This window comes from Prunus dulcis, chromosome 5 (assembly GCF_902201215.1).
Source record: "Prunus dulcis chromosome 5, ALMONDv2, whole genome shotgun sequence".
Classification (NCBI taxonomy): Eukaryota; Viridiplantae; Streptophyta; class Magnoliopsida; order Rosales; family Rosaceae; genus Prunus; species Prunus dulcis.
Genome location: NC_047654.1, coordinates 144,452 through 171,089, shown reverse-complemented (window position 1 = coordinate 171,089; position 26,638 = coordinate 144,452). Strand labels below are relative to the sequence as shown.

The 26,638-nt window shown below is 36.4% G+C and overlaps 3 protein-coding genes across 6 annotated transcripts; 2 read left to right on the top strand and 1 right to left on the bottom strand.

Annotated features, from left to right (window-relative positions):
• The first annotated feature begins 2,990 nt into the window (after nt 1-2,990).
• Nucleotides 2,991-8,713, top strand: LOC117627283 (calponin homology domain-containing protein DDB_G0272472). 4 transcript variants are annotated; one of them, XM_034359286.1, is made up of 9 exons: nt 2,991-3,314; nt 3,474-5,252; nt 5,499-5,935; nt 6,028-6,186; nt 6,309-6,488; nt 6,747-6,941; nt 7,222-7,320; nt 7,433-8,017; nt 8,158-8,713. In XM_034359286.1, exons 2-9 carry the CDS (start codon nt 3,518-3,520, stop codon nt 8,515-8,517), a joined length of 3,750 nt encoding a protein of 1,249 aa, XP_034215177.1. In that variant the 5' UTR covers nt 2,991-3,314; nt 3,474-3,517; the 3' UTR covers nt 8,518-8,713. The 4 variants fall into 4 exon arrangements, with proteins under 4 accessions (XP_034215177.1, XP_034215175.1, XP_034215174.1 ...); XM_034359284.1 differs by having other exon boundaries at nt 3,474-5,440; nt 5,687-5,935; XM_034359283.1 differs by having other exon boundaries at nt 3,528-5,935.
• Nucleotides 8,714-14,076: 5,363 nt separating this feature from the next.
• LOC117627116 (squamosa promoter-binding-like protein 14) lies at nt 14,077-20,564 on the top strand. The gene is made up of 11 exons (XM_034359041.1): nt 14,077-14,747; nt 15,058-15,666; nt 15,925-16,118; nt 16,218-17,056; nt 17,185-17,259; nt 17,375-17,482; nt 17,567-17,684; nt 18,076-18,211; nt 18,294-18,438; nt 18,545-19,138; nt 19,329-20,564. The coding sequence occupies exons 2-11, from the start codon at nt 15,092-15,094 to the stop codon at nt 19,755-19,757; spliced, it is 3,213 nt and encodes a 1,070-aa protein (XP_034214932.1). The 5' UTR covers nt 14,077-14,747; nt 15,058-15,091; the 3' UTR covers nt 19,758-20,564.
• A 3,098-nt stretch (nt 20,565-23,662) lies between these two features.
• LOC117628528 (diacylglycerol kinase theta) lies at nt 23,663-25,116 on the bottom strand. Its single transcript, XM_034361005.1, has 2 exons — nt 24,676-25,116; nt 23,663-24,338 (listed from the first exon to the last, which is right to left on the bottom strand). The coding sequence occupies exons 1-2, from the start codon at nt 25,043-25,045 to the stop codon at nt 23,839-23,841; spliced, it is 870 nt and encodes a 289-aa protein (XP_034216896.1). The 5' UTR covers nt 25,046-25,116; the 3' UTR covers nt 23,663-23,838.
• Between the last annotated feature and the right edge of the window lie 1,522 nt (nt 25,117-26,638).

The window sequence follows — 26,638 nt, the reverse complement described above, 5'->3', positions numbered from 1 at the left end:
ACTTGGTCTTCCTGGTCTTCCATCCCTGCTGTCTGTCAAGCCACATGCATCATGCATGTGCATGCCCTAATTCAGACTTAAATATTCAATTGGCAAGACCTGAATTTTAAAAAAAAAACATATAGACTTCTGGAGACATGAATTGGCAAGACCTCAAACTGTCAAAAGATTAACCACGCAGGCGCACACACACAGAACCGCTCCAGCCTCAGCCCCCACGAGGTTTCTCTCTGCTGCATGTATGCTTATAACTGATGATGAAGAGACCTTAGTGGTAAATTATAAAAAGAAACACAGGTCCCTCATCTTTTCCGAAAAACAAAAAAAAAGTTTTATCTTTTTGGGAAAAGAAATATGATCCTTATCTGATGTCAAACCAGAAAAAAAACAGAGAAGCCCCCGGTGCCTCCTCTTTTGACATTTCATATTTGAGTTGGGCCCAGACATTTCCCTCTTTTATGTTTTCACGCGTTTGTTGCATTTGATTCTAGGTCCCACCACATCGCTTGGATTTGGGGTCTCATTAAATTAAAATTAAAAACTTTTTTCAGCTGACTATATAATTATGTGATAGGCGTAGTATTTTCCTACTAACTATTGATGAGATTTGCCCGTATGCTCTTTGTTTCTAGAATCAAGTCTTTCATATACAATGAATGACTGAATGAACGTAAAACAATTGACAACCAACGAAGAAAATCTTATCTTATTCATATACAAAAGACCATTCTCTTCTAACTCTATGTTGGAAAAAAAACAAATTTAACGGCCGAATGATTGCTATTTTGTACTATTTGCCATACCATTGTGCAACTATTCAACCCTACGAAACTCGAATCAAACCTAACCCCCTCGCAAAAATGCATACAACAATTTCAAACCTAACTCCTTCTTTAAAAAAAATCGTATTTTCCTTTTGAGTTGATACTAAATAATAAACAATTACATTCGATTGATTTTTATAAGTATCAATTTCGCAATGAATAAAAGCCCGTACTTTGGATTTTCGAATCTCTTCAATCTACAAACAGAAAGCATAATTTAGGTTGGGATAGAAGAAAGATTTATAACATGTAGGAGTGGAAGGGGTGCAGTGCATTGCATCAAGGAGTTTAACATGTTCCAATGTTATCCAAATATTTGTTTTTCTGAAAATATTAAATAATATATAATATAATACAATTATATTATAATAATAATAATAATTTTGGGCCCCTTTCATAATGGGCCCAGACAGTAGCACTTCCAGCCCCTGCCCAGAATGGCAATACCAGACTTGCACATGGTTTGGAAAACTGCTATTAGGCTCAACCAAAACTCCCTACATAATACGATACTATTTACTTTATATTATACTAGCGACGCATGATCCAATTGGTTTTCTTTTATTTTTTATATTTTATTTTTAGAATTAATAAAATATAATAAAAATAGGACATATTATCTGATTTTCTTTTTAATTTTAATTTTTTAATATATAAAAAATGTAAATTTACCATATTATCTTTATTTAATTAATAATTTTAATTCTTAATATTTGAATTAACCAATGGTATTTTCTGGTATTTTGAATGTTTCACCGTTCTCTACCTTTTGCTTTATATATACTAGCCTCCCTGCACGCGCTTTCGCGCCTGCAAGAGGCTTTTTTTAAAAAAAATTTAAATTTATTTTAGAATTAAAAAAGATAATGGGTAGTTGTGTTCCCTAAAAATAGGATACATTATCTGCTTTTTCTTTTTCTTTTTCTTTTTTTAAATATGAAAAAATGTGAATTTACTGTATTATCCTCATTTAATTAATAATTTGAATTCTTAATGTTTGCATTAACCAAGGGTATTTTCTGGTATTTTGAATGTTTCACCATTCTCTGCCTTTTGCTTTATATATATAGATACACTCTGCCTTTTGCTTTATATATATAGATATATATATATATATATAGGAAATAATTAATTATCTTTATTAAAAATATTAAGGTATCCTACTCAAAAAATTAAACTTAAAAACTTGATTCTTTTTAAAAAAATAAGTTTTCAAATAGTGATTTTAAGATCTAAAAACTTGTTTGATATTGAACTCCAAACTATTTTTTAAATCTAAAAAAATTTGAAATTAAAATAAAAAAACCCTAAATTCTCAAATTGAAATTAACAAAAGAAAAGGAAAAATTTGTGTGGTTTCAATGGAAACCCTAGAAACCTAAAACATGAAAAGATTTTGGGTGGGGTCAGGTCAGACTAAGGAGGTAGTGGATGAAGGAGACCTTGACGGAGTTGCAAATGACGTCAACCCAAAACCACCAACCGACGAGAGAGGGAGGGGAAAGAGAGACATGAGAGAGAGCGAGAGAGAAAAAAAAAAGACTCTAAAATCTCACTTCTTTTTTTTCAATAACGGGGTGTTTTTGAGTTTTTTTTTAGTTTAGGTTTTAAAAAATGAGCCTACCAAATGGGTTTTTTAAGCTTTGAACTTACATGACTCGTTTGTGAGTAACTCTGAATAAACCAGAATAATGAGTTGCATCAATGATTCGATTCTCTTCAATATAACAAAAAAAAAACTTCAAATAGTGTCGAATTGAAGTGAATTGGATGAACTGAATTAGTAGTATACAAATTTCATGAAAAAAGAAATACTAGTTGTATACAGATTTCACGAAAACTAGTCATACATTATGAAGCATGAAATAGTTATTTTTAACGGGTGAAATAATTGAATACATATTGAAAAGGGAAATGGACAGTGAATATTGAATATTGAATATTGATAGGGAGGGACAAACGGTGGGCGATGGATGAGGAAAAAATAAAAACAAAAGCATGTGAGAAAAAAAGGAAAAACGTGTGGACATATCTTTTGATTTTTGAATCCAAATTAATTACTAACACAAGGAGCCGCATAAGGATTAAAGTAGAAGAAAGAAAGGTACAATACAAATGGATTTGCTATTTAGTGAGAGTTTCTACTTTCAATTGACCAAAACTTGTAACACAAACACAAACATAACACACAATCACAAGTTCACAACACAAACTCTCTCTCTCTCTCTCTCTCTCTCTCTCTCTCTCTCTCTCCTGCTCTTCTTCCCTCGCCAGCTGTTTCTCTTGTTCCAAATCCAATCTACAATTTCACATCTCTCTCTTGGCTGTAGCTTATTTTCCCAATTCCCAAACACCCACCTCATACATTATACAATACATACAAAGATTCATCCAGTCTTTAAAATCTACCACATTGATGTCGGTTGGCTGATCTAGCTCTCGATCTGCTCGGCTCGATTGCATTCACACCCGTTGCTTCGATCTGCACCGGTAAGTCCATCTGATCTCCTTACATTAGATCTTGCACTGCTTTGACGCTTTCTTCAATTTTCATTCACTCTAAATTATCAATTCAGTTGCTTTTAACGGAATTATAAATAAATAAATGAAAAATAACTTTGAAATTTTGTAATTTTGTCTGTGAAATAGATACATATCGTTGTGGTTGTGGTTGGATTTTGATTTAGATCACAATGACGGCAGAGGTGGATATGCACCGCGATGCCTGTGAATCTGAGGTGTCTAAAGGTGAGGTTTTGAATGTGAATGTGAATGTGAACGTGAACGAGAACGAGAATGAGAATGGGAATGGTAGTGTTAATGGGAATGGGATTTCCAAGGACGACGCCGACTCCTCATATGTGTTTGTGACCGGAGGCGATGCCATCATACCTGAGGATCCTGTTGAGTCGTCTGATCTCAACGGCAGGGTTCAAAAAAATGGCAGCCTTCACATGGAGGTCAAGGTGGGAGAGAGTGTTTCTTCTCAGGAGGATACTCCCCAACCTCATTCACCAAACAAGGCTGCCGACGGGGAGATGACGATTGAGGTTGCAGAGTCCATTCCACAGAATTCTCTTACAAATTGTGATATTCAAAGTGATGAAGATCCGAAACTGGCCAAGGAGGTGCCCGTGGAAGATGCTTCAAGGGATCTCGGCCCAGAGTCGAAGCATGATTCAATTCCAACTCCGCTTGATAAGCAAGTTGTGAGTGATCCTGTGTCCAAGGTAATTGTGGACGGCTTGCCTGCTTGTCCTGCTCATGATAGTACTCCAGGAAATCCAGCTGAACAAAATGTATCTTCTGAAAATGGCCAAGCCTTGCCTGCCCCGGTCATTTGTGAAAACGCCTCCTTCCAAGTTGAGAGCAAGTTGGCCGCAGAAGTTGGCAATGGCACTGTCCCTGATCAAAGTACTGAAGATGGCTTGCTTATTGTTCATGCTCAAGAGGGCCTTTCAGAGCCCGTAGTTACAGTTGACTTGGTTGATGCACCTGATGAGAACGGGTCATGTGAAAATGCTGAGAGCTGTGAGAAAATGCCTACTGAAAATGGTGAAAGCTTTTCAACTGTTGCTGATAATGATACAACAGGAAATCCAGATGTTGAAAACGAGGTTTCTCTACCTACTGAAGATGTTTCAACTTGCGCTCTTGATGATGGGATGGCAGGGACTGATGCTGTAAACCTAAATGAGAAGAGTAGTGAAAGCCCTAATCCTTGCCTTCTTGAGCATTCAAAATCAGAAATTGAAGCTGAGGGTGGGCCTGGTATAGAGTATACCTTGTCAAGTTTCCCAGTTAATGATGCAATATCAGAACCGAATTCCAAATTAGAAATTGAACCTGAGATTGTGCCCATTGGGGATGTTACTCTGTCAACTTGCCCAGAAAGTCATGCAATCTCCCAACCCAATTTAAAATCAGAAGTTGAACCTGAGACTGCGCCCATTGTGGATGATACTCTGTCAAGTTGCCCAGCTAACACTGCAATATCAGAACCCAAATCAAAATCTGAAGTAGACATTGAGAGTGTGCCAATTGTGGATGATACTCTGTCAAGTTGCCCAGCTAATACTGCAATATCAGAACCCAAATCAAAATGTGAAGTAGACTTTGAGAGTGTGCCAATTGTGGATGAAGCTCTGTCAAGTTGCCCAGCTAATGATGCAATACCAGAACCCAATTCAAAATCAGAAGTTGAATTTGAGAGTGCACCCATTGTGAGTGATACTCTGTCAAGTTGTCCAGCTAATGATGTGATATCAGAACCCAAGACCAGCCAGGATGGTTGTGAAGAAAATATATCAAATGATGCCGTAGATGTAGATTCTGGGTTGTCAAATTTGGAGGTTGAATGTGCTGCTAGCCCCCCTATATCTCTTGCTGAAAACAATTCTAATGAAGCTAGCTTGCCTGCTAAACCAGATGCTGATGACAAACCAGGGTCTGAAGTTCACAGTACATCTGCTCTGAGAAGCAGAGATGTTCCTGAAGATGATGGTACCACATCTGAATCCAGGATTCTGAATGACTCTTCTAAGGAGAGTGGCAGGCCACTAAATTGCAACTTGGATGATGTACAAATTGATAGTGACGTTAAACCGACATGTGAGGTCCCTATATCTCTTGCTGAAAACAATTCTAATGAAGCTAGCTTGCCTGCTAAACCAGATGCTGATGACAAACCAGGGTCTGAAGTTCACAGTACATCTGCTCTGAGAAGCAGAGATGTTCCTGAAGATGATGGTACCACATCTGAATCCAGGATTCTGAATGACTCTTCTAAGGAGAGTGGCAGGCCACTAAATTGCAACTTGGATGATGTACAAATTGATAGTGACGTTAAACCGACATGTGAGGTAGTGGAGTCCACTGACGGAATTCATAGATCTGAAGCCTCGACATCTTCCCAGGAAGTTTCCACTACTGATGCTTTGGAAGGACAGAATAAAGGTGCTGAGGTAGAAAAGAGGCCATTCTACTTCTTGATTAGGGTTCCAAGATATGATGACGAAAATTTGAAAGAACAGATTAAACAAGCTCAGTTACACGTTGAAGAAAAAACTAAAAGCCGGGATACTTTTCGTTCCAAAATCCAAATGGAAAGGGTGAGGAATCTTTTGGAAATGGTTTCAACTGTATTTTGTAGTTAGATTTTAGTATCTTCTCACATTAACTGTTGGGGTTCTTTCATGGCCAGGCCACTTGTAAGGAGTATTTCGACAATTTTGAAGCTGCTAGATCTGAAGAGAGAGCTGCACGAGACCTGTTTAAGGCCAAACGCCAGGAAATGGATACTCTTCAATTAATGATTAACAAAGTGAAGAATGCCATGTCTGTTGAGGATATGGATAGCAAAGTAAGCGATTTGATCGTCTATCCCTCAACACTATTGATTGCTGCCCTAGATTTATATAGCATATTTGAATATGTTTGTAAGTATTGAATGTCTGTATTTTTTGATCTTTGTTTCATGAATAGATACGCAATATGGAACATACTATGCAGCATGAGACCCTGCCTTTGAAGGAAGAAAAGCAATATATTCGCGAAATCAAGCAAATGAAGCAACTTCGTGAACAGCTCTCTTCTAGCCTGGGGAAGCAGGATGAAGTTCAACAAGCGTTAGACCAGAAAGACCATATTGAAGAGCGCTCAAAGGTAGTGTTTTCTAGTTGTTTGTTATTTTCTTTTTCTTATCTAGCCAGTATGGGGGATTGTTGTGTTAAATTGTTCATATGGTGGTCATCATGAGATCTAATTCACTTAGAAACAACTAATCACCTTCGAATTTTAGTATACATTTTCTAGTAACCAAAAATAGAGATAAGACTGTTTGATACTGTAAGAGTTAGACAAAGTCTTGTCAGTGCCGCAGATGAGCTGTTCAGTTATTTATCTGATTTTCCATTATTACAGGTTCTGAGGAAGGAGATGGATCTACTCAGAAACAATCTTCTGAAAGCAGAGACAGTCACCCAAGCTGCTAAAAAGAAATTTAATGAAGAAAACAATATGCTGAATGAATTACTTTCTCAGTTTAGAGCTGCAGATGACATTCGTCAAGAAGCTTACTCACATTTACAGAGTTTGAGGAAACAACAATATGACAAGGTGTTTGTATTCCCTAATTGCTTATTAGGATTATACTTTCTCTCTCTCTCTCTCTCTCTACACATGCACACACACAGAGACTCTGGAACATGTTTTACTGTTCCTTGCATAATGTCACATGTAAGGGGACATGTTTAAAGTTGCTTATACATGTTTATCCAGTTGATAAATCATGTTTTTAATTGTACAATGCCTTTATCTCTTTGTTAACTTCACCCTTGAAATAAATAGATGCAAATTTAGAAAAGAAATACTAACCCCTTATTCCTTGAATCTGCAGAACAAATATTTTTGGAGGTACAAGGATGATGCAAAGGTTGCTAATAATTTAGCATTGAGTGGAGATAGGGAAAAACTGCAACATTTTTGTATCAATCAGGTTAGCTCATGGAGTCCTGTTTTGTGTGCGTGTGTGTGTTTCACCAACCTATTTTGTTGAAGAATCTGGAAAAACAGCTTATATGTGCATTGGCTGAAACTCAATTGTTTAGGTGGAAACGATTATGGAACTCTGGAATAAAAATGATGATTTCCGTAAAGAATATGTCAGATGCAACAACAGGAGTACACTGAGGAGATTGAGAACCTCAGATGGGCGCTCACTTGGTCCTGATGAGGAGCCCCCTATAATACCTGATATTGTTAGAGCAACCAAGGATAATTTGGCAACAGTGCTTTCTACTCCTGAACAAGCAAAACGAGTTGCCCCTGTGGAATCTGAAAAGCCAGATGACAAATCTGCAAAGAAGGTTGGTCAGCCAAAAATTGAGATAGCCAAAACCAAGAAGCCTGTGAAACCTGCTACATCTGAAATTAGCCCAGCAACTGCTTCTGGAAGAAATGAGATTGAAGATGAAAAAGTAGAAGAACCTAAACTAACAAAGGAGGAAGAAGAGTTGGCCAGAAAGGCAGAGGAATTGAGAAAGGAAGAAGCAGCAGCTAGGTTGAGAGAGCAGCGTAGGCTGGAGGAGAAGGCCAAAGCCAAGGAAGCACAAGAGAGGAAGAAAAGAATAGCGGAGAAGGCCCAAGCCAGAGCTGCCATAAGAGCACAGAAGGAAGCTGAGGAGAAAGAGAAGGTAAAATTTCATCCCTTTCTTTTCATCGCTATAAACTTCTCATAGGCAATTGTAGATTTAGACATGTGGATCTCTGTTCCACCTGATGCAATATTCTTGCCTTCTAAGTATTGGCCCTGCACGACATGTATCTTTTGCAGGAAAGGGAGAAGAGGGTGAAGAAGAAGGAAAGAAAGAAGGCAACTACAACAAAGGCCACAAATGGTATTAGTGAAGGAGAATCTGCTCCAGAACCAAGCTCGGAAACCCCAACTGAAACTCCAGAGCAGTCTGAAACTAAAGAGAAACCTATCACCGTAACAAAGAGGTCTCAGAAATCATCGCAGTTCACAAAGCAAACAAAGGTAAAATCCATCCCTCTGCCTCTTCGCAACCGCAGTAAGAGAAGGATGCAGCCTTGGATGTGGGTCCTCCTTACAGTTCTGGTTGTCTTGGCCTTGTTTTTCTTGGGCAATGGCGGCAGCTCACATTTTAAATCTCTGCTTGATAAGTTTTTCTGAATACATGCACGTATTTAAGTAGGTATTTAACAGAGTTTGTTGGGACATTCCCATAATATATAGGCAAATTCTTTTGTGCCCATCTGGGGATTTGTTTTCCTCTTGGTTTGCATTTAAGTGGCTTTTTCTTTCACACACTGATATAGATTGGTTTTCTTTATATATGCGTGAAGAACAAAATGTCAACCAAAAAAAAAAAAAAAAAGGAACATTCAGTATGATAATAAATATTAATTATTTTTAGTTTGTTTCTGTCTGTGTTCTTTCCATGTACGCTGCTCAAATTACATGAATGCTGCGAGTTCTTTTGCCTTCTTTGCATGAATATTGTTTTTATTGGCGTGGAACACAACGATTAAAGAGCAGAGCCCTTGTGAATATCTCATAAAAGAAGACTAAAAAGTTCTAAGTTACTCCCTTTAACTTGCACTTTCTCATGTTATGACCCCAAGAACAAAATTGAGCTTCTATAAAAATTCACTCTCCAAACATTTTTAGTAATACACAAATCCATCAATAATGTATATATGCAATAAGCTTCTATTGGGGAATTTCTCAAATAAGCTTATTTGAAGGGCACTTTGTAGGGTTCACTTTATATTGTATTTTACTAATCCAAACAGTCTATTTTGTAAATTTTCATTCAAAGATTATCTTTACAAAAAATCACTTGAATCCGATATCATATTATATATATATATATAGTCCCCTTCTATTGAAGGATTCCTTAAATAATTTTATTTGAGGGACACCCTTTAGACGAACGAATTTTTTTTCAACGATCGAAACCATCTATTTTTTAAGTCTATATTCATAGATCATCCTTGAAAAAAATTAGACAAATCGGAAACTGTTTCGATATCCAATTGTGTCCTACAAAATCAATGGACACGTTGCTTCAAGAAAGTACTAAAATTTCAATAATTCAATTGAGTGGTCAAATGATATTGGATTCAAGTGATTTTTTGTAGAGATGATCTTTGAATGAATATCTACAAAAGAGACGATTTGGATGAGTGAAATACAATACAGAGTGGGCTCTACAAAGGTATCCCTCAAATAAGCTAATTTGAAGGATCCCTCAATAGAAACTCTTTGTACATATATATATATACAGTCCTGATCTCTTGGACCCCTGTAGTCCAAGAGATTTATGGTCACTCACCGTTGGATGTAAATTCAACGCTTCACTCATTTATGACTTGAATCGGGTAATAATCATTTATGTCATATTGCATTTATATATATCATTTTGAACCATTGGATTAATATCCAACGGTGGGTGACCACAATCTCTTGGACTCCTGTGGTCCAAGAGATCGGGACTGTATATATATATATATATACCATTTAATTGCTTTTGGCATAGCCCAAGTGGTGGGTGGGAAATTAAATTAGAATTAGGCTATGCCAGGAATTTGATTTCCTCCCTTGTAATAAAAAAGAGTATGAATTGATTTTATGGTTTTTAGGTTTGAATTAAAAAATATATATATTTTTTTGAAAATTTCACTCAAATACCACTATTAATGTACCAAAATTCTCAAATAGCATTATTAGTTTAACAAATATTCCTACTATATCGATATGATGTTGATATTATCCCATTATTTTGATAGCAAGCAATCTCATTAGAGTTTCACATTTCCGCTCCATAAAGTTATTCCTAATAATCCTACTAATTCTGGAGGAATTCTAAGATGTGAGCGTAATAATGTCATCTGGAGCTATAAATGAAAATAAAATAAAAAATCAGAAAGATACTTTGTTGATTAAAAATTATAGCAAAATACAATTCACATATGAGTAAAAAAATAAAAACTGAAGTAATATGATAATGACCTCTTTAAAAGTTTGCCCTAAAAAACTCGCAAAGCATCTGTATATTATTAAAATGGAATGTTAATAATATATAGATACAGGCGTTAGATACATTACCGACCAGATGCATAGTAATAGTTAGTGCTGTATGAGTAGAGTAGAGCTGACTGACTTATTCCCATCCCACACGTCGCTGTATGAGTCCGGACCGGACGCTGAGACTTTTCTTTTCTTTTCTTTTCTTTTTTGTTTTCATTTTTATCAAAGAAAAAGGAGAATTGAATCGTTTAATTCTTCAATTCAAAGACGCAATAGGCAATAGGCAATAGGCAATAGGCAATAGGCCAGGCATGCCTTCAGAACCGGAGGAGACAAAACTAAACTTGTCCATCTTTATCATCTTATGACACACATTTCATTCATTCATGGAATCGAGCTAACTAATTTCTTAATTAGTTATTAGATGATTAATTTGTTAGTTAATTAGATGGCTAATGTGTGAATTCAGCCGGATCATTCGGAGCAGGACTTGGGCAGCACTTACGTGCCAACGACACCAAAGGATGCGGATGCGGCTTCTTCTTGTGCTCTCTCTCTATTATATATATACTAGCATTTTTACGCTCTTTTGCACCTGTAATAGGTTTTTTTTATAAAAAAAATTTAAATTTATTAAATAAAAAGATAATGAGTAGTTGTGTTCCATAAAAATAGGATCTATTATCTAATTTTTCTTTTAATTTTAAATTTTTTAATATGAAAAGTGTGAATTTACCACATTATCCTCATTTAATTAATAATTTCAATTCTTAATGTTTGCATTAACTAAGGACATTTTCTGGTATTTCGAATGTTTCACAATTCTTTGCCTTTTGCTTTATATATATATATACTAGCCTCTCTGCACGCGCTTCCGCGCCTGCAAGAGGTTTTTTTTAAAAAAATTAAATTTATTTTAGAATTAAAAAAGATAATGGATAGTTGTGTTCCATAAAAATAGGATCCATTATCTGAATTTTCTTTTTTTTTAAATTTTTTTAATACGAAAAATTTTGAATTTACCATATTATCCTCATTTAATTAATAATTTTAATTTGTAATGTTTGCATTAACCAAGGGCATTTTCTGGTATTTTGAATGTTTCACCATTCTCTGCCTTTTGCTTTATATATATAGATATATATATATATATATCTCTTCTATTGAGGAATTCTTCAAATTAGTTTATTTGATGGACATTTTTGTAGGGCTCATTTCGTATTATATTTTACTAATCCAAATTGTCTATTTTGTAGATAATTATTCAAAGATCATTTGTACAAAAAATAACTTGAATCCGATATCATTTGACAATCCAATTAAGTTATTGAAATTTTAGTACTTTCTTGAAGCACCATGTTCATTGATTTTGTATGATATAATTGAATATCGAAACAGTTTTCGATTTGTCTAATTTTTTGTAAGAATAATATCTAAATATAGATCTAAAAAATAAATAATTTGAATGGTTGAAAATAAATTCGTAATGTACCCTAAAAGCGTCATAAATTTTTCTGCTCCTCGTGCGGTGGATGGATCTTGGATTGGACTCGTGTAGGAAAAATAAATGAATCCAACAATGCATGCCCACACCACATATTCACAGAATGAATTAACACCCGAAGAAACAGTTTGCATTTGGTTTGCACGGAATGGACTGAAATGAATGAATCACTTTCGTATTTTTGTGAAATGACGAATGACCAGTAAGTACTTGTGTATGCATTCCAGCTGGAACGTGGCAGACATACAAGTACAATTACAACACATACATGCATGAAGGATCCCAAGCAACATCCCTATTTTGCATATATATAAATCTATATAAGTAGAGGGCTTTTATTGAGGGATCTTTCAAATAAGCTTATTCTTATATGGCTTACTCTATATCGTATTTCACCAATTCAAACCGTTTATTTTGTAGATACTCATTCAAAGATCATCTCTACAAAAAATCACTTGAATCCGATATCATTTGACCATTCAATTAAGTTATTGAAATTTTAGTATTTTCTTGAAGCACCGTGTTTATTGATTTTGTAGGACACAATTGGATGTTGAAACGGTTTCCAATTTGTTTAATTTTTTTGTAAAGATGATCTATGAATGAAGACCTAAAAAATAGATGGTTTGGATTATTGGAAAAAAAAATTGTAGGGTATCCTAAATGGCGTCCCTCAATAGAAGGGAACTGTATATATAAGATCTTTTTAAGTAATTATCTCTTTATTTATCAAAATCTCGACATTGAAAACCCAAAATGTAAAAATAAAAACAGAAAAAATATCCTTAATAAACAAAATTACTCATCATTTGACTTGAGTCATCGCCCCAACTTGTGTGAGTAGGTGGTACATTTTCTACGATCTAGAAGGCCAAGCCAAGACGTTAACCCCAGAATTCAACTGCACAGCAATTAAGGACAAATGTTCATATTATGTAAGTTATCAAAATTGAAAAACAAAACAACTTTTATTATATCTCTTTGTGGAGGGAAGGTGTGTTTGAATTCATTGGCCCTTCCCATTTAATGCATTTTTATTATCAGAAAAAATATATCTGTTTCGGTTTTATGTGGGAAGAAGAAAAGAAAAGCCAGCAGATTTCGTCATGAAATAAAATGCGGTCTTTGTGTGGGTTCTGATTCATGAGTTAGAAGGAGAGTTGAACCCTTCTTCTCTCTTCACTAGTATTGTTAACTGTGTGTGTCAGTTGTTACAAGAGTCAAGCAGATCTTAATAGACAAAATTCCAGCATCCGACTTCGAGTGTAAACTTATGAGGTTGAATCGGCTGAATTTGTCCTTTACTGGAAAAAAATGTTGAATTTAACTTTTCATATTTGTCAACCAGGTAAGGGACATTAACTTTGTTTTCAACAAAGAAATAAGACATCAAATAAGTAACTAGTTTGGCAATGAAGTTAAGAATATTTATTATTGTCATCACATTCACATTCACATTCACATTCACACAATTTCATTCACATCACGTATACTGTATACAGTAACAGTGGTTAGTAGGGGATTAGGAAAGTGGACTGGGAATGGAATGATCTGGTCTGCCTGCAGCATGCAAACCATGGCCCCCAAGTCGTCCCCTCTACAGTATAAGGCTAGTTTCGTAAATTGTTATTTATTTGGAATTTGTCTGAAGCCCCCTCCTTCCCAATCCTCATCCCAATCCCAATCCCAATCCTCATCTCATCCCTCATCTGATGTTATCTCATTTACGAGAGATATTATAGAAAAGTACGGTAGCACAAACACGCAGTGTTCACATGTTAAAATAAAAATGAATGTCTATTAATATTATTTTGTATCATTTGCTTCAGTTATAACATACGACCGTAATATCATATAATTTTATAATTTTGTTATTATCTATAAAGTCAAAGGGGAAGAAAGAGTAAAAGAGGATGATAAATAATTTTTTCGGTCGAAAGAGAAAGATAAATAAAAATTGGTAGTGTTGTTTTTATTTATGGTTCACCTTACAACACGCAGCGCGAGTGAGCTTGAAAAAATCGTGATTGCTGTTTAGGCCTTTGGACCTTCCTTCCATCCACATAAAAAAATAAAAATGTTGGGAAAAATAATAATAAAAATAAAATAGAAAAATGAAAATAGGTGGTTCATCAGAAGACGATAAAATAATGGTTAATAGTACATTAGTACATTTGAGAAATACTAATAATATAGGTGGTGTGGTGGAAGCAAGCAAGGAAAGGTCTTGGATTCTTCGTTTGGTCCTTGGGACGGCCCTCAAGTCCACCTCAAGATTTCTCGAATTTACGCTTTGCTGCCATTCACCGAAAGAAAAAGTTTGTTGCAAGCAAGGACAGAGAGAAGAAGGAAAAAAAAAAGTTAGGGACTTGGAGTCTGGAGAGAGAAAAGTAGAAGAAAAGTTTGCCCTGGACAGAGAGAGAGAGAGAGAGAGAGAGAGAGATAGAGAAGACAAGAGAAGAAAAGAGAAGAGATTTGAGTTTGTTCTCATCAGCTGGATCTTCAGATTTGCAGCTGTTAACGGTTTCAGATTTGGTTTGTTATCGGACGAAGACGCAGACGCAGAATCAGTCTTTTGATTTCTTCTGTTATTGTTTCTGCGATTTACAAGAGAAGAGGCAGCTAGCTACCTAGCTTTGTTGGTGTTGGTGTTGCTGTTTTTGTGCTGAGATGACCAGTCAAAAGAAGAAGACTCAGAACTTGGATGACATTTAGATCGGACGTCGATCGGAGTTAATCTAAAACGAAGAGGGTTTGGTTTTGATTGTTCACTTCTCAGTGACAGTTTTTCAGTTTATTTCTCTGGAGACGCAAAGTGAAGATTTTTGTGTAAAAAGATGTGGATAGATTGTAGATTTCTGTGAAGGTATGCAACTTATTTCGCTAAATTTTCTCCGATTTGGTATGCAGGAAGCTTTGCTTTTTATTCGCCGACTCACACACCTATTTCTTTGAACTAAGCTGAAAACAGAAAATAAAAATAAAAATAAAATGGTTTCCGTCAGATAAAAAAAAATGTTTAGGAACTACTCAATCTTTGCGTGAAACTTGCGTACATGACTTGAAATGATTTGTTGTGTAGGATGAAGGTTGATAGTTTATGGTTTGTAGCTTTTGAGTTGTGAATGATTTGTTCAAAGCAGTTATTGACTTTGTCCAATTTTTGTGCTGCCTAGAATTTTCTGTGTTTTGGGTTGTCTTGAATCTGGGATGGAAGACGTTGGTGGCCAAGTTGCTGCCCCAATTTTCATTCATCAAACGCTCTCGGGCCGGTTCTGCGATGTGCCGGCCATGGCGAGGAAGCGCGATCTCCCTTACCAGGGCTCCAATTATCAACACCCTCACTCGCAGCAGCCGCGCTTCACAACCGCAGGGAACAACTGGAATCCTAACGTTTGGGACTGGGACAACGTTAGATTCGTTGCCAAGCCACTGGACGCTGAGATGCTGCATCTGGGTAGTTCCAGAACAGAGCAGGGGAAGAAAGAGGAAGCTTCTGGGGCTGTGAAGAACACTGCGGAAGATGAAGATGATGAAAGCCTTCAATTAAATCTCGCCGGGGGCTTGACCTCTGTGGAGGAGCCCGTGCCCCGGCCCAACAAAAGGGTCCGCTCTGGATCTCCAGGGAATGGCAGCTATCCTATGTGCCAAGTTGATAACTGTAAGGAAGATCTGTCGAATGCCAAGGACTACCATCGCCGGCATAAAGTTTGTGAGATTCACAGTAAAGCCACCAAAGCCCCTGTTGCCAAGCAGATGCAGAGGTTCTGCCAGCAGTGCAGCAGGTTAAATATCCAGTCCTTTTGCCCTCAATTTCTTAATGATTGTATTTGTCTCTACTGATTTGATTTCGCCCATACCAAAAGATCCCTCAACTTATAGATCTTTTTAGAAGTTCTCTTTATCTATTATTTTGCAAGAAGTTTGGTTTACATAAATGGCAAATGTTTTTTTTGTTTGTTTTGGTTTCTTTCTATTTCCTTTTCCTTTTTATGGGGTGATTTTGCTTGCTCCAAAGTTGTAATCTTTGTTGGTTGTTGCAGGTTTCACCCCCTTTCAGAGTTTGATGAGGGGAAGAGAAGTTGTAGACGGAGACTTGCTGGGCATAACCGGCGAAGAAGGAAAACCCAACCAGAGGATGTTACTTCACGGCTCACTCTCCCAGGAGACGGGGATAACAAAAGCATTGGAAATTTGGATATCGTCAACTTGCTAGCTGCTATAGCTCGTCCACAAGGTAAAAAGACTATGGTTGAGTACGTTGATACTATGGTTGAGTTCATTGATGTTATCTCTCCAGTGGTCCGATGCTAAATTTATGTACTCAAATTTATAGGGAAAAATGATGTCAGAAATATCAACTGCTCATCAGTACTGGACAGAGAGCAGCTCCTTCAGATTCTTAGTAAGATAAATTCATTACCTTTGCCAGCAGACCTTGCTGCAAAGTTGCCTAATCTCGGAAGTTTAAATAGGAAAGCTGTGGAACTACTTGCTTTAGATCTTCAAAACAAATTGAATGGAAGAACATCTGCATCAACTGTTGACTTGCTTACTGTACTATCAGCTACTCTAGCAGCTTCTTCTCCTGAAGCTCTCGCAATGTTATCTCAAAAGAGCAGCCAGAGCAGTGACAGTGAGAAAACTAAGTTGACCTGCTCTGACCAGGCAGCTGGTCCCAATTTGCACAAGATACCTACACAGGAGTTTAATTCCGCTGGGGGAGAGAGAAGTAGTACTAGTTACCAGTCTCCCATGGAGGATTCAGACTGCCAGGTTCAAGAAACTCGCGTTAATTTACCTTTACAGCTATTTAGCTCTTCACCTGAGAATGATAGTCCGCCAAAACTGGCTTCTTCTAGAAAGTATTTCTCTTCTGACAGTAGTAATCCGACCGAGGATAGGTCTCCTTCATCTTCCCCTCCTGTAGTGCAAACTCTGTTTCCAATGAAGAGTATGGCTGAAACTGTGAAGTCTGAGAAATTGTCAATAAGCAAAGAGATTAATGCAAACCCTGACTCTAGCAGGACTCATGGCTGTAACATGCCTTTTGATCTTTTTAGAGGGTCAAATAGAGGCGCTGATGCTAGCTCCATTCAAAGTTTTCCGCATCAAGCTGGTTATACTTCTTCTGGTTCAGATCATTCACCTTCTAGCTTGAATTCTGATCCTCAGGTACTGATGAATTACAACCTTTTGCTTTATATATGTACTTTGGTTTACTTCAAGTCTGTATGTGAACCTATTGGATGTTGGTCTACCAGTTATTGTGGGATTGAATTGATTGTATTGTCCCTTGACAGGATCGCACTGGAAGAATATTATTTAAACTATTTGATAAGGATCCAAGCCATTTACCAGGGTCATTGCGAGCACAGGTGAAGAGTTTATGGTTCATTTTGATTCACTCTTGTTGTTTCGATTGTCATCATAAACTTGTAAAATTTATTTTTCGGGGAGTATCTTACACTGTTAGTTTCTCTATTCTCTTAGATATACAATTGGCTTTCCAACAGTCCATCTGAAATGGAGAGCTACATAAGGCCTGGTTGTGTGGTTCTATCAGTTTATGTGTCAATGTCGTCTGCTGCCTGGGAGCAAGTGAGTGAATTGTTGTAATGCTGATCAGCAGTTTTTTTGTTAGTTCTTTGGCTGACAACTTGTAGGGCATGTTTATTATTTCAGTTTGAAGGAAACCTGGTTCAGCGTGTCAGTTCTTTGGTTCAAAGTTCAGATTCTGATTTTTGGAGAAGTGGGAGGTTTTTAGTTCATACAGGCAGGCAATTAGCATCACACAAAGATGGTAAGCACTATTCGGTAGTGGTGGTTTCTGATTACTTTGTTTCATGCTGCTTTTGGGATTGTTTTCAACAAGGTGCTTGCACTTTTTGTTTCTAAAGAGCACCTAACTGAGTGATTCTACTTATTTTCAGTAGCTCTTATACAATTGGAGAAAACACTACTTTAATAACTTTTTCTTCAGCAGCTTCTTAAAAGCCATAGCAATCCTAAGATGGAGTCTTATTCTATTCACCTTTAATTGTTGATGTTTTGCAAAGTGGTTTAGGATGATATATACTTCATATGAATTGTAGGAGAGAGTGGTTATATGCAGTCAAATATAAAAGTATGACTTGTGTGTCATTGCCTTGTAATTTTCTCCTGAGTTTTGTTCATGTGGAATCAATTTTCAGGAAAGATTCGTATATGCAAAGCCTGGAGATCATGTAGTTCCCCAGAGTTGATATCTGTGTCCCCTTTGGCTGTTGTGGGTGGGCAAGAAACCTCTCTTGTATTAAGGGGCAGAAATCTGACTAATCTTGGCACCAGGTAAGTACAATTTTCTTTCTGTTTGAGATTCTTATGTTAATTTTTTCTCTGTTTCTGAAAGTGTTAGTTTCCAATCGTGCAGGATTCATTGCACATATCTGGGTGGTTACACATCAAAGGAAGCTACAGGATCAACATATCATGGAACAATGTATGATGAGATAAACTTGGGCAGTTTCCAAGTTCATGATGCATCTCCTGGTGTTCTAGGTCGCTGTTTCATAGAGGTAACACTCTAAAGAACAATTAATTTGTTTGTAATTGTTGTTTTGGAAATCTGAAGTAGAATGCGTAATAAGTTTGTGTTGTACTGACCTTTGCTAATATAAACAGGTGGAAAATGGTTTTAAGGGCAACGGCTTTCCGGTGATAATAGCTGATGCTACAATCTGTAGAGAATTGAGACTCCTTGAGTCGGTGTTTGATGCAGAAGCAAAAGCATGTGATGTAATTTCAGAAGATGAAAATCGTGATTATGGACGGCCCACGTCAAGGGAGGAAGTCCTCCACTTCTTGAATGAGCTTGGGTGGCTCTTTCAACGCAAAAGGATCTGTTCAATGCTTCAAGAGCCCCGTTATTCACTTAGCCGTTTCAAATTCTTACTGACATTCACTGTTGAGAAAGACTGTTGTGTGTTGGTCAAAACTCTTCTAGACATACTGTTTGAAAGAAATTTAGATGGTGATGGGCTGTCGGGAGAGTCATTGGGGATGCTGTCAGACATCCAGCTTTTGAACCGGGCAGTAAAAAGGAGGTGTAGGAAGATGGTTGACTTGCTTGTTAATTATTCTGTAATTAGCAGTGACAAGAGATATATTTTTCCACCCAATCTTGCTGGACCTGGTGGCATGACACCTCTTCATTTGGCTGCTTGTATGTCGAATACGGATGACATGATTGATGCTTTGACAAATGATCCGCAGGAGGTAATAAAAAATAACTGATGGCTCTTTCTGTGGGTTGCTCGTCCAAAGTTGTTTGAACATAATGCCTGATTCCATTTTATAGATTTTGATTGTATGCTTTTCTGATGGATGCTATAAAACTTATTATCAGTTTTACAGAAACGCTGACATAGATTATGATATTTCCTTTTGTTTCACCTTTTCCTTCTAGATCGGATTGAACTGCTGGAATTCCCTTTTGGATGCTAATGGGCAGTCTCCATATGCTTATTCTCTGATGAGGAATAACTACTCGTATAACAAGTTGGTGGCTCGTAAACTTGCTGACACAAGAAATAGTCAGGTTACTGTGACAATTGGAAATGAGATAGAGCAACCTCAGATGACTATGGAGCTGGAGCGTAGGACAAGTACGCGATTCAGACAAGGTAGTGGATCATGTGCCAAGTGTGCAATGGCAGCATCAAAATACAGCAGGAGGGTTCCAGGTGCTCAGGGCTTGCTTCAGCGCCCCTTCATTCATTCTATGCTTGCCATAGCTGCTGTTTGTGTATGTGTCTGCCTGTTCTTGAGAGGCTCCCCAGACATTGGTTTAGTTGCTCCTTTCAAGTGGGAGAATTTGGATTTCGGCACAATTTAATCTTTATAGGATAAGAATTACGGATTAAGAAAAGAGCGGCGAACTTTGGGTTGATGGGCACCTTCCAGATTAGCTTGCATGTCATGATGCAAATCTGGATAAAAGAAAGGATTTGTGCTAAAAACCCATTAAAGAGAGAACCTAGGGGTTGGGCTGGGGCTGGGTCTGTGATGGCAAGTTTGATAAGCAACACAATTCTGGGTCAGCAGAGGTATTTGGTGATTTCGATGCTGCATGTTTATTTCTAACAGATCTGAGATTTGGGCAATCTTGGGTTATGCTCTTCCTTTTGCTCATTTGCGTTGGAAAATAGGTGAATTTCTTTGTCTTTCTCCCCTTTAAACGTAGAAACTCTTCAGCTCTCAGAGACCCCCGCCCATGTGTAATGTATGTATCATGTTGGATGAGATGAAACAATGGAGATAGGGCAGATGGTAAAATTGTTCAAGGGAAGCATGCAAAACGTGGATGAAGGAAAACTACTGGAGACCCGAAGAGAGAAAAAGTGAAGGTGGATAAAAACTAAGCAGTTATACCGTAATTAGAGGTTTGACATGGTAAAAATATATATGGGTTTTCCCTTCTAGATTTCGTTGCTATTTAATTTATGGACATAAGTCTTGAGTTATTTGTGTATTGATTTTGTCACTGTAGAGTTGATCCGTGGAGGATCAATCACAGATAGGACAATTTCATCATATGACAGATTTTTTTTGCATTCTAGATTTTATTTTCATTTTTTGGGTGTAAATTTGAAGAGATTGATATTATTTAACAAGCTGGGAAGGCGTTCTCTTTCTTCTTGGACTTTGCTTTTTTGATGGGGACGATTAGTTGGTTGCAAAATCATATGCTAATTGCTAAATGTAGACCGACTTTTAAGAGGTGAAAAAAACTACAGGATCGGTAGTAGGGATGGGTATCAATCTGGCCGAATTGATTAAATCAACTGCTATAAATCGTAATTACTGGTTTAGTATGGTTTTAACTAAGAAAAAGTTAAACTTCAAAAATCAAATTGGACTGTATATAATTTGATTTGGTTCGGTTCTGAGTTTTGTAAATCAACTTATATTAAAGTGGACCGTACATGTATATTTGTTTATTTATATTTTGTTTTACTAGTGTAGTCTTTTAATTAGATAATAACTAGATACGGATATTGAATTTGAAGTTTGATGAACTTTTGGAGTAATTGATTCATATGGCATAAAATGAAAAAAATATGTTGCAAGTTGTGAATTTTTGGGCTTGTAATTGGCCTAACAATGTTGGAAAATGCAAAAGGAAAAAGAATTAAGCTTAGGCCTAAATTGGCCGAACCAAACCGAATCAAATTGAACCAAACTATCTTAAATTAGTTTAGTTTGGTTTGGTTTCCTCAGTGATTGTGTAAAAAAAAGAAAAGGTTAATTACAATTTTGGTCATTGGGATTTGACTTGAAATCAATTTTCGTCGCAGTAATTTCAATTTTCCCGATATCATCACTGTACTTGCAGTCGTTCACATCTCTTAATTTCGTTCGTACGTGCTAAATGCGTGCAGGGGCAAAATTATATTTTCACCATTTAAACAATTAATAAATAAAATGAAAAAAAAAAAAAAAAAACTACCGAGCCGTTTCTCCCACCCCCACCATCCCTATCCCCAAATCCTTCCTCATTTCTCTTCTCTATGCAACCAACCACCCCACCATCATCCATTACCAAACAAACCCACCCACACCCCCCATCCACCATCCAAATCTGAAGCCATCATGGCACAGCTGGGTAGGTAATGGCTCTCTCTCTCTCTCTCTCTCTCTCTCTCTCTCTCTCATCGCCCCCAAGCCCAAATCTTGGATCTTTAATTGTAGTACTGGCTCCAACGCCTTATTATTTCAAATCCAATCACAGCCACACATCTCTAATGAAGACCCCACAATCCATGTAACGTCTCCAGTTCTTGAAAGCACACCCATCTCCAAACCATAACTCTGTCGCAAAAGAACCACCCAGTTGAAGTCCTAGCCAGGATTCGAGATTAGCCAGATCGAAAAGAACCACAAACAACATTGGTTCTATAGATCAATCCTCAAAAGCAGAGCATTCGTGTCCATGCCGATTTCGGGTACCGAGATTTCACTCTCAACGAGGTTTCCTTATAGGAAGAAGACGATTTGGGGTCGTTTTGCAACAAGTTTGTTCAGTCCAGGATTGACAGTGTGAATTTGGGTGAGAAATGTACAATAATGATGTACGGTCCTGGTTCAAGCAAGAGTCACACCCCTGTTTAGTCGGTGATATACATTCTTGGCGATGGTGGATTTGGGGAGCGGCCGGGCGGGGAGGGGGGCGGGGTTGGTGTGGATAGGTATGTCTGGTGGTGGGTTCGGGTGGTTATGGACGATAGTGGGATGGTTTGTTGCAAAGAGAGGAGAAAGGAAGAAGGATTTGCGAATAGGGATGGTGGATGGGGGTGGGAGAAAGGGCTCGGTTGTTTTGTTTTTTTCCTTCATAATATTTATTAATAGTAACTTTTTCTTTAACTTTATTTATTTTTTGTTTGACATTTGTCATTTTTCTTACATTTAATTAAATTTTTTATTTGATATTTGTCATTTTATACCAGCAAACTTTTGCTTTCCAAGTTTATCTTTATTAAATGCATTCAATTTATCCAAAATTTTTTTTACAACTTTCTTACCATCTTATTAAATTTTTTGCAACGTCAATTATTTTCTTTAAAGAAAATGTTTGCTTTTTAAAAAGGAGGAGTGTTAGTAATCTTTTCTTTTGGACATTCTTCCTTCTTCTTATGACAAGTGTCACTTTCCTTACACTAAAAACAATGTCATTAATGCATCACACAAACTAGTTTTTGTTTTCCAAATTTACCATTGTTAAATATATTAATTTTTTTTAAAAATAACAGGCTAAATTTTTTTTTTTAATAACTTTCTTACCACTTGTTAAAAATTAAATAAGAAAATAAAAACTAAAGTTTTTTTTTTAATTTTTCTAAAGAGAACACATGTTTTATTAAAAACAAAATAAAGATGGTAACAATGTCATGAACAAACTTTATTTTTATTTTTAAAAAATATGACGTTTTTCTTATTTTTTTTATTATTTATTTTTTAACAATGTGCTAAAGAAGTTATAACAAAATTTGAATAAATGGAAGGAAATATAAAAGCCAATACATTTTTAAAGGGTAAACTTGGAAAACAAAAACTAAATTGTGTTATGCATTAATGACATTGTTTAAAGTGTAAGGAAAATGACACTTGTCATAAAGAGAAGGGAGAAGGTACAAAAGAGAAGGTTAGAGAGAAGGTTGCTAGCATTCCTCTTTAAAAAAAGAGGAAATGTCTTTTTTTTTAAATTGTATTTATAATAAAAAAATCTAAACTTGACGTTAAAAAAAAGGGACGCTTCCTCTTTTTTAAAAAACAGACATTTTCTTTTTTAAAAAAAAATTGGTGTTAAAAAAATTTTAAAAAAAAAAGATGGTAAGAAAGTCGTGAATATTTTTTGGATAAATTGAATACATTTAATAAGGGTAAACTTGGAAAGCAAAAGTTAGCTTGTATAATATATTAATGACATTGTTTTAAGTATAAGGAGAATGACACATGTCAAGCTAAAAATAGAGAAGATCCAAAAGAGAAGGTTAGAGAGAAGGTTGCTACCCATGCCTAACTTTTATCTTGAATTCTACTTGGATGTATCCGTCTCTATATCAGATAATGAAATTGCTTATTCTGGTATAGACAAAAAAAATACGTGTGTAGATCTACATAATGAGACAACAAGATTAAATTAATTAAGCATATATATAAATCATCATATGTTACATAAAAAGCAAATATTCTTCACTCTCCCACTTCTTGTCCGATATATATATATATATATATATATATATATATATATATATATCTGAGCCCATCAGCTGTTTACAGTGATATTAATCAATCATAATAAACATATGTGGTAATAATAATTAATTCATTTATATAGACTCCACAGTCCAGGGCTTCATCAATTCCATTATTCATTATAATATTATAGGGTGGTGAACTGAAGCATGTAGTTCCACTCAGTTGTTGTTGGATCTGCCATTGGCTCTTCCTGATCTGGCAATATTGTCAACAAAGACTTCAGCAACTCCTTCCCCAAGCCCCTCAATGAGGCCGCCGATGAATTCAATGACGACTTGGGATGCAAGGCGAGCAGCAGACCCGAACACACTCGGCTTTTCTCGGCCTTTGTGGCCGTTGTCCTGAAGCCCATTGATCATGTCCTTAGCACAAACTGCATGAACATGGTAATTGCAGACGGTGCAGTGGTACACTCTCCCTGACCTCTTCCTTCTGCATTCTCCACAAACAAAACTACTGCTACTATTAGGGTCCCCGTTTGATGATGACGTTGCTGGCAAAAGCCTGAGGGTATGAGGATGGGTTTGCAAGTTGATTTCTGAAGACAGCATAGCACAGCAAGGATGCATCTGGAAGCTACATGTGCTGCATCTGAAAGCATAGCCTTTGGCGGGCTTGTGGCAAATATCACACTTCGATTGTGCAATTCCTCCTTTGACTAATTTCATAATTTCCAAGAAATTAATATTTCAGTCATCGTCAGAGGTATAAATACATATAAAAGAAAATGTATACATATGTTGAAAGTAATGTTCTCTTGCCAGACATTATATGTTGCTTGTGGATATATGAACCTCATATTCAGGTCTAATCAATAGTTCAGATTCACAGTCTACTAATATATATATATATATATATTTAGTAAGAGAACATTTATGCGATGTATGTATAACAAGCTGGATAGCTTGGATTTGTTTCAAAATGAACTTGGAAAGCTAGATGATGAAATAAATTTGATATGCATGCCACATGTAAGTGTGAAAAAGAGAATTCACCTGATTTAGAATACAAAACAAGTTGGTGTTGGAAGTGAAAGGGGTGCCTATTTAGAGCAGGAGGAGCCAAGGCACAAAAATCATGTAGCTGAAAGTCACATTGCTGGCAGACGAACCTCTTGCCTGCACCATACTCTTTGCAGCCAGCACAGGTGAAAAGGTCAGGCAGGTTAACTTGGGACAGAGGATGCTGTGGGTGACCGAAGTGAAGCATCTCCTCCCCAAATATCAGTTGAGGAGAGGTGGGGAATTCGACCACAGGAGACTTTCTAGGGACAAATTCTGTGGGTTGCTGCATTGATTCTGACCTCTTAAGGAGAAAAGTTCTTGTCTTCCTCAACGGTTTATTGCTTATCATGGTTTGTTTCATTTTTCTCCCCACTCTGCTCTAATTCTCTTGTTTGGTGGTGGGAATTGCAAATCAGAAGGAGAATTTATGCTAAAAAAGTTGACACTGTTTGGGGAACAATGTAGAAAGAAGATGCCACTTAGATACATTGAATAAGTTGCATCTGATAATCATTGGATCATTACAGTTTCCATGGACAACCAAAAAAAAAAAAAAAAAAACTGAACAAAAGAAAGAGATGAGGCACCACTTACGTCACACAATATATATGTGTTGTTCATGTGTTATGCTTTAAATTTCGCTCCGTAAAGAGGCGTGTGAGAATGTGAGGAAATTTCTCACATCAGAAAGTTAAGGGACTTAGCATGGGCATATAATTAAGGAGTTGTGCTACTATAATTTAGGTTCTTGTTACATTCTCTTTCACCCAAAACAAATTGGTAATGGAAGTAGTAGCACCAACTCCTTATAAGACAAAGTTTTAAATTTCATGAAGAGAAAGATTAGGCAATAAGTATGGATTAAATAGTGATCATGTGATTAATTATATTCATAATGATAGAGATGTGGTGCTCCTTTCTGAAGGCAGCCTCGATGGCCACGATAGTAAACAAAAGTTGTGCACACTCAAGGACACCAATTAAACAAAAAATAAAAAAACAAAAAGTTGCATACATAGTTAAGGTTCCGTTCAAAGTCACAAACAAAAGGAAAATAAGTTTAGTTTAGGTTTAGGGTCCAAAACACGATATTAAATCAAAGTATTTCTGTAGCAAAAAAGAAGATACCGTCGCCCCAAAGTCAAGGCGTCTCTTTAAACTTTAGTCGTGGGCAATTGCATGTGATAAGTAAGAAACTTTTCCCACAGGTTCTTCGACTTTCTTGTCCCAAACACCTGTATAAATGTGAAATGATCCAAAGAGAGTTGTAATATTCGATATAAAAGTGCAATCGAAGAAAATTTTGCTTCCTAATTTGAATTAAGTTTTCTGAGATTCATCAAGGATGGAGATGGGCACTCAAAATTTTATTTTTCTTTCTTTTAGTCCCATCTCTTATTTTCTTTGTTGAGTTGTAGAGCATCTTACGACAAATATTAAAAAGGATGCCTTTTTCTCAATTTCTTCATGGAGTCAGTCAGTGATGCCTAATTATTAGTTTGTATTTAGCAAGGGATTCGCTTTGATTGTACTTGCTTTCTATCACCTTTACACTAAGAAATACACAAACGAAACTACATATGAAGAAAAACATGATATTCCCTCCACACGTCTCTCTTTAATAAGATGTTTAGCCATATATCTCTACTTTTATTAACACTACTTTTGATATCCAGTATATTACACCATACAGTGACCATTTTAAGAGGTTGCCAATTCTCCAATCAGATCTGAGTTGTTTGATCCTTATCCACGGAAAAAGAACAAAATTATTGAAGCTTAATCAAGATAAAACAGATACTAGAGTTTGGGATAATTTCAATGTGTATTCCTCTCTCTTAGAAGATCAATATATATAGGAATACAAAGTTGACTTAGTAAGCAAGAAATCCTAATAATGACAAGAAATCCTAATTGTACAATAATTACCAAAATTATCTCCTAATCATACTGG

Excerpts from the sequence above, each read along its gene's own strand:
- LOC117627283 (XM_034359282.1), top strand. The coding sequence starts at position 3,518 with ATGACGGCAGAGGTGGATATGCACCGCGATGCCTGTGAATCTGAGGTG. Across the intron at positions 5,936-6,027 it reads CCAAAATCCAAATGGAAAGG|GCCACTTGTAAGGAGTATTT; the intron begins GTGAGGAATCTT and ends TTTCATGGCCAG. Across the intron at positions 6,489-6,746 it reads ATATTGAAGAGCGCTCAAAG|GTTCTGAGGAAGGAGATGGA; the intron begins GTAGTGTTTTCT and ends CCATTATTACAG.
- LOC117627116 (XM_034359041.1), top strand. The coding sequence starts at position 15,092 with ATGGAAGACGTTGGTGGCCAAGTTGCTGCCCCAATTTTCATTCATCAA. Across the intron at positions 17,057-17,184 it reads GCTTGAATTCTGATCCTCAG|GATCGCACTGGAAGAATATT; the intron begins GTACTGATGAAT and ends GTCCCTTGACAG. Across the intron at positions 18,212-18,293 it reads CTGACTAATCTTGGCACCAG|GATTCATTGCACATATCTGG; the intron begins GTAAGTACAATT and ends CCAATCGTGCAG.
- LOC117628528 (XM_034361005.1), bottom strand. The coding sequence starts at position 25,045 with ATGAAACAAACCATGATAAGCAATAAACCGTTGAGGAAGACAAGAACT. Across the intron at positions 24,339-24,675 it reads TGTTTTGTATTCTAAATCAG|TCAAAGGAGGAATTGCACAA; the intron begins GTGAATTCTCTT and ends TTATGAAATTAG.